Below are 8,208 nucleotides of genomic sequence, written 5' to 3'. Positions count from 1 at the left end.
CCACCGTACGTTTGTGGTCATTTTATACAGGCGCACCTGAAATTATCGTTCATTCTCCTCTTTTTATCAGACATTTGGGCTTCGACGGTTTTGGATGAACGCGCATTCAGTTTCTTAGTTTATCTTTTATCTTAGTTGTGTGTGTCATCATGGCTTCGAATCACGTGCTGGAATCGTGATAGACAGCTATTACCCTTCCGAACGAGAGCTCAGAACTCGTACATAGTTTGATCTATGTTCAATGGTGTGATTTTACACACACACCCCATCCCTTACTCAAGGGGGACAGTAACAACATGCAATACATTAGAAGGTTCCACGCCGTGAACAGTGTGATCTCAGACCTACGTGCGTACATGCACGCGCGTGTGTGTGTATGCGTGTACTTTATCACTCCTACGGTGGCATACACAATCAGTCATGTATCGAAACCACATCACGCATTAGTGATACATAATAAATTTTCATCCACGGTCGGGGAGATATTCTTGGGATTATTCAGACCATTCGTTTTTTTGTTGTTTTTTTTTTGAAAAGGACAAAAGTCTGTAGGAAAATAAAAGGATAGTTGTGTATAGAAGGGAGATATTGCCTGTGAGCCTATTTGTTTGTATATAGCGGGTAGCAAAGGTAAAGAAAGGAATAGGGAAGGGGTGTCGGTAATTACCAACGAACGTGGGAAAAAATGTCAGAGACATAGTTGCATAAAATAACAGAAAGACAGAAATTTTTTACCAAGATTTAAACTGAAACAAGAAGACGCATTTCGAGAGAAAGTTAGAAATGAGGTTAATTTTAGTAGAAGAGGAAGTATGTTTGCGTTTGTTGGCGTGTATAATGTTCGTGTAGTGTAAAACGAAGGGTCTTATGTGCTCTACATTCTCGTGAATTTAGGTCTTTGCAGCGAACAAATACGACGATAACCTTGGGAAGATAGCGATTCTTACTCACTGCCTTTCATCTCAGGGTTTGCCTATCTATGCACACGGCGCCGTCTGGTTTCCACACAGTACTGAACTAGACAACTGCTTGCCCCCCCCCTCTCTCTCTCTCTCTCTCTTTCTCTCTCTCTCTCTCTCTTTCTCTCTCTCTCTCTCTCTTTCTCTCTCGCTCTCTCTCTTTTCTTTCTCTCTCTCTCTCTCTATTTCTTCTTCTCTCTCACACACACGCACGTACGCACATAAACACACACACACACACACACACACACACACACACACACACACACACACACACACACACACACACACACACACACACACACACACACACACACACACACGTAAACACTTACATATGCATATATATATATATATATATATATATATATATATATATATATATATATGTCTATATAGATATATAATTGTATATATATATATAGATATATATAGACATATTTTTTTATATATATACATATATATATATATATATATACATATATATATATACATATATATATATACATATATATGTATGTATGTGTGTGTATAAATATATTTATATGTAAATGAATGAATAAGTAAATAGATAAATAACTAAATAAATAGACAGATAAATGAATAAATAAATAAATGAATAAACAAATGATAAATGAATAGATAAACAAACAAAGTAACTGGTAGATGAATAAATGAATGAATTAATAAATAAAAGCAAAAATAAATAGTTTAAGGGATGTACTGTCTGCTGATTTGACATAATTTTTTAGAATTCATGAATATTATTAGTCCGCCCAGCTCTGAAATATACTAATTTCATATGATCACCGGCCAGTACAAATAAGTTAATGAAATTATTGGAAATGTTGTGGCAACGAACTAAAAAACTCGTATCAAACATTAAAACAAACGAGTTACATACAAAGCGTTCTTCTTTATTCCTAATGTGTGTATGTGTATGTGTGTGTGTGTGTGTGTGTGTGTGTGTGTGTGTGTGTGTGTGTGTGTGTGTGTGTGTGTGTGTGTGTGTGTGTAAACTAAGGGAACAAATACAATGGGCTAAACTGCCAGACAACAAGTTTTGCTACAGTGTAAGTGTTGTTGTTATGAACTTTAGTTTACCAGCATAAATCAGAGATGCGTATATTCAATATGGGCATCACAAGCCACAGAACTGAGCACTGGTGGAGGCCACTCACCCAAGCCGCAAGACTCGTCACAACACGAGGAAAGGTCACACATTGCACGACAGAAGAACCAATTAATCGTTTATATATTTGAAGACGTAGATTGTTCCCCGATTTCAATGGAATTCCTATTTACATTCGTGTGTTTACGTGACCACGCATGCGCGTATGTGGTTTGGAAAATCTTTTGTTAAAAAAAAAAAGAAGATGGAAGTGGAGATAGACTTAGCGTGGACAGAAAAAAACATCCTGGCGAGGAAGTCCAAAGAGAACGCAAGTAGCGTTATCCGCGAGGAGCTGGGTTCGAGGGACGCTGCGAGTCGAGCTGCCCGCCAGTTGACCACAGAGAGCCAGCAGGAACTCTTGGGGCACTGCACCTGTGGGTCCGGCGTATCGGGCATTCGACAAACATCTTATCGGGGTAGTGGTGGAAGAAAGCACGTCGGCTCACAACAGAAGAGTCTGCCAGTGTGTCTAGTGCTGCCAGTGACAACGGGAAGACGTTGTCTCCAGTTTCGTGCCGAGTGTAAAAGGTGGCACAAGTGTGTTAGTGTCGTTTGGTGGGTCATATCGTTGCCATAGTGTGTTCAGAAATGATAAACTCCTCTTGTTCGAAGCCTTGATCGTCTACACATGTGTTTAAATGTACCGAGTCACCCTGTGACGAAAGAAAATGGAAATATTTATTTTTTCTGTTCTTAATCAATAGATAAAGTGCGACATCGTAAATTTGAATTGGTTCAAGGACATATCTCGACCAGGAAGCTGTACATGTAAGATAAAGTAGCAGTGTGTTCAAAATTGACAGTGGTAGCGTGGCGTCCTTATAAGTGATGGTGACGAGAGAATTACAACGAGAAAAATTCCCAAGGAGGCTCGTCATAAGGCGACGTTTCAGCTTTCGTTTTTCGTCCGAAAGGGGAACAGACAACCTGTTCCTACTCCTTGACCTTCCCCCCTCCACCTCTACACACACAAGTAACGTTTGGTTTCTCCCCCTCGACCTTTACTCCTCCTCCACAAGCAACGTTTGTCCTTTAGAGGCGCTGCCAACAACAAACTGAAGGTTACTGACAACGAAACAGTCGAACTCTTAAAGAACTGACTCAAGTACGATATCTTTTCTTTCTTTCTTTCCCTTTCGAACACTCCACCTCAACACCCTGCAGATCCTACGGGGTTCCTAGAGGACTCACACACTGCCTAAGTGTCCAAAGAACACCTGAAGGATGTCTGAGGAAGCGGAGCTACAGCGGAGGTTCCCGAAGTTCAAGTTATGGTTGGTTCTTGTGTTGACGATGATTTACTGCAGCGCTGGGCTTGTGGCCTCGCACCTCACACATTCCCTTACGCTCCTCGTCGAGGCCTACCACAGTGTCTACAACATCCTCTCGCTCGGAGGATGTTTGGTTGCAATAAAGGTGGGTAAAGGATTCTCTTCACGTATAGACATCGAAGGACTGACAAATGAAAGAAAAATATAACTAACTGAACGAGCCCTAAATGCTCAATATTATTGCGCAATATGGATCACCGGCCCAACACCATCAGTTATTTGGACTGTGACTAATAAGGGATTCCGTAGATTACTATCTTCTGCCCTAACCATCATGAAACATCCCTACACCATCAATAATACTGTACAATATGGAATATTGCGCAATAATATTAATCGCGTAGGACCCGTTTGAATACCCAAAGAGAGACACTTCAGGAAAAAAAAAAAAAAAAAATCGAAGAACACATTAGTTCGAACCAAGTGTTGATGAAGGGGAGGTGGTGTTTTGATGTTTCCTTTTTGAAAGAATCCAAGAAGTTGGCAGATGGAAAAGCATCAAAAGGAAAAATGGTTCCAGAACATAATAAACATATGATATAATATATATGATAAATAATATATCATATGTAGTATATAATATATGATATACAATATATAATACATGATATATAATACACAATATACGATATTTGATATATGATATATATCATTCACAATATACAATATATGATATATAATATATAATATATGATATATAATATGTAATATATCATATAGAATACACAATGTATATGATATATAATATGTAATGTCATATAAAATATACAATATATAATACATGACATGTAATGCCATAATGCCATATACACCAAGCAACTATGTTGAATTCTGAATGACACCTGTGCAGAGCCGGCTATTGACCCCTCTTTCCATAGGTACAGACGGAGGAGTCACATCTTACTCTTACGTCACTCATCGAGGTCATCCATTCGTTCATTCACCCATCCATCCAAGCATCAGCCAACCATAATACTAGCAAAGTCGGTGTCTGTGTGTGTGTGTGTGTGTGTGTGTGTGTGTGTGTGTGTGTGTGTGTGTGTGTGTGTGTGTGTGTGTGTGTGTGTGTGTGTGTGTGTGTGTGTGTGTGTGTGTGATTCACCATGGTCTTGGATCACGTGTTGGAATCGTGATCGACATCGAATACCTTCTCGAAAGAGAGCTCAGAGTTCATATAAGACCGATCTATGGGTAATGGTGTGACCTTACACGCACACACACACCCAACTCTCCGCCCGCAAGAGTTAGAGTAACGACTTGTAGTGCAGCGATACTGAAATTATTTCAGCCCTGGGCGGGATTCGAACCCAGATCACCGTAGTGGCAGCCGGAAACTCTACGAACTGCGTCACGAGTTGTGTGTGTGTGGGTGTGTGTGTGTGTGTGTGTGCGCGCGCACATTCCTGTGGTTTCGGTTCCTTGTTAAACAATGCTATTGCATCCTGCCCCGCCCACAATGAGCTCCCGAGAGTGGCATTTTGATGTACGTACATCCTTCATCTACTAAGCATTTCAGCGGCTTTGACCCATCGTTTTTCGCTCATATTTCCGAAATAACCATTCACATCAGTATGATATATTAGCACAGCCTAATTCACACCCTTCCATAATTTTTGACGTTAGAGTGCATTTACAAGTGTATTTAATTACGGCGTTTACTCTTGATATTAAGTGTGTCGTAGCCGACACCCGTGAAGTAAATCAAACAGGTGAAGTCGTGACGTCATCACAAACTACCTCGTGTATCCCAACTTCACTTGTTCGATTTACTTCACGGGTGTCGGCTACGACACACACAATATCAAGAGTAAACACCGTAATCAAATACACTTGTGAATACACTATAACGTCAAAAATTATGGCCGGGTGTGAATTAGGCTGTGCTAATATACCATGCTGATGTGAATGATTATTTCGGAAATATGAGCGAAAAACGATGGGTCAAAGCCGCTGAAATACTTAGTAGACACCTTTGACGTCCCTCCCTCGGGGTATCTTAGTTGTGACCGTAGACCTCACCTTTGGTCTCTTACGTGTATGGATCGGATCGGATAAGGATCGGATACGGATCAGATCGGATAAGGATCGGGTACGTATCGGATAAGGATCGAATACGGATTAGATACGGGTCGGATCGGATAGGGATCGGATCGGATAAAGATCAGATACGGTTTAGGTCGAATAAGGATCGAATACGGATCGGATCCGGATCGGGTCCAGATCAGACCCAGATCGGATACGGATCAGATACTGATCGGATACGGAACGGACCGGATACTGATCGTTTATGGATCGTATCGGATAGCTTGTGCAGCTGGCAGTCACTGACCGATGCAGGAAGGCGTGCAAGAGCTTTCCTCTTCCTTCTCGCAAGGTACAAAGTTGAATGCATCATAACAACAGTAACACATTTTCATGCGTAACATAATTATACACATAATACACATATGAACAGAATATGCCCACCTTGATATATGTGTGATTCACCATTCTCTTGGATCACGTGTTGGACTCGTGATCGACAGCATATTTCCCTCCCGGAAGAGAGCACAGAGCTCATATGTGACCGATCTTTGGGTAATGCTGTGATCTTACACGCACACACACCCAACTCCCCGCCCACGAGAGTTAGAGTAACGACCCGCAGCGCAGCGATATTGAAATAATTTCAGACAAAGAAACAGTGTGTGCAAACACTATTCAAGATTTTAAGAAAAAACTTGATGCTGAGAGATACAAAGACGGGTTATCACGAGCATAGCTCCCTTCCTATATAATACAACTAGGTAAATACAACTAGGTAAATACACACATACATACATACACACACACACACACATACATACACACACACACACACACACACACACACACACACACACACACACACACACACACACACACACACACACACACACACACACACACACACACACACACACACACAGCGATCCGAGTTCGAGTCTACCCATGGCTAAAAAAGAAAAAAATCAACATCGCTACACTGCGAGCCGGCACTCCAACTTTGGTGAGACAAGGAGTTGGGTGTATAGATCGGGCCGTATATGAGCCCTCATCCGAGAGTGAAATAACTGCCGATCACGGGTCCAGAACGTGATACAAGACCGTGGTAAATGACACACACACACACGGACACACACACAAACACACACACATGCACACACACACACACACACACACACACACACACAAAGAGTCTATACTTCAATGCTTATCATTCCTCTAACCTTCAATCACTGTTATCGCATTGTTAAGTAATCAGGGAACGTGTTGAGGCAATGCCCCCAAAACACCTTCTCTACCGAGGTGGGTGCCACGGAATTGAACAAAACAGCACAACGGTAGTCATATTAAAGGTGAAAGTGACACCCGGTACGGAAGGGGTTAACCGAAATAGCTTACAACCCCTTGGCTTATGTCACACTGTCAGGCGTTGCCGTTCCGGCTTGTTGTTGGTGGCGGCACACGCATTTCTCGTTAGCATGCTACTTGCTTTTGTTACTTCGTTTGAGTAGCAACGACTTAGGAAGGGGTGCCACGGTTATGAACAGAATAGTCTGGTAACATTAGGAAAAACAAGAAGAAGGTGAGGATCCTACGCCAGGAGGCGCTGAGTAGCTGTGGCCGAAGCAGTCATCTTCACCCTATCCGCTTTAAGGACTGTAGGAGCAGGTTGGGAATCGGAGAGGAGTGCGGGATTCGAACCTACAATTGCACGAATGGCAGACCAGCACGCTTCCGATTATGCCACCAGCGCACGTAGAGACAGAGAGATATAGATTAATTTGTTCGATACGATGAGTGACTTATAAGGATCTTGTTCTTGTTCACAGTAAACGTTTTTGTTCAAATCAAGGCAGCGTCCTCAAGTTTTCATCCTTCTAGACTCTTGAACCAAACATTTTCATTCAGCTAAGGGCCACAGACGGTACTAACGGAGTTAAGCATTTGACATTTGTTAAGAAAGTGATAAAGTTCAATCTTAGTGATAAAGTATCCAGTAAAAAGAGATAATAAACACATAACACCTGTAGTAGATTAGGGTTTACGTGAGAGAATGATTACTGGTTTCTCAAAAAAGGGAAAATATAATCGAGACAGTGAGAAGCACATGAGAGTTTCTGTCAATACGTCTTTCTTAATGTCTCATTAGGTCTGCATCTGTGCCCAAAGTCGGTAGACATAGAATTCTTAAATGACAGGTCCCTTCCCCGACCTCGGATACATCGGGCCGCTTCAGGTGATGACATGATTTGTGACGTTTTGTTGTTCATACAGTCCACGTTCTGTAACGATTTTTGAATATATATATATATATATATATATATATATATATACAGTATATATATATATATATATATATATATATATATATATACATATTTGATTTGCTTCAGTTTGGTCAAGTTAACTTACGTTAGGTTAGGTTAGGTTAGATTTATAATTTTGTGTTTGTGATCTACATTGAGTTTGGAGGCGTTGAGACAAAACAAAGATCTATATACAATTTATTCTCTACTATCTACGTCTGCTCTATTTCTACAATGCACAATACATGAAATGAGTATGTAAACTCAGTGTTTATGCATAAGTGATTTATTTACAAGCAATGGAAACATAGATTGGCCGTATGATGTTTTTGTTGTTGGTAATGTCAGGAGCAGGTGTCCAGACGCTTGGCCCATTTGACCGCGTGAAGTCAAACGCGCTCGGCCCAAATGAC

At 41.1% G+C, this 8,208-nt stretch overlaps 1 protein-coding gene across 4 annotated transcripts in view; it reads left to right on the top strand.

Moving 5' to 3' along the window:
- Positions 1 to 2,452: 2,452 nt before the first annotated feature.
- ZnT77C (Zinc transporter 77C) overlaps positions 2,453 to 8,208 on the top strand; it is a 57,564-nt gene continuing 51,808 nt past the window's right edge. For 2 of the 4 annotated variants that reach the window (XM_076213386.1, XM_076213383.1), the window contains exon 1: positions 2,453 to 3,549. In XM_076213386.1, the coding sequence (XP_076069501.1) occupies positions 3,358 to 3,549 (192 nt within the window). In that variant the 5' untranslated portion in view covers positions 2,453 to 3,357. The remainder of the gene's footprint in view (positions 3,550 to 8,208) is intronic. The other 2 variants (XM_076213385.1, XM_076213384.1) reach the window with 2 other exon arrangements.

Source organism: Oratosquilla oratoria, chromosome 31 (assembly GCF_046742065.1).
Source record: "Oratosquilla oratoria isolate Oo_2021 chromosome 31, ASM4674206v1, whole genome shotgun sequence".
Taxonomy (NCBI): domain Eukaryota; kingdom Metazoa; phylum Arthropoda; class Malacostraca; order Stomatopoda; family Squillidae; genus Oratosquilla; species Oratosquilla oratoria.
Note: the sequence above shows the minus strand (reverse complement) of the source record. Positions and strands in the feature narration are given on the sequence as shown.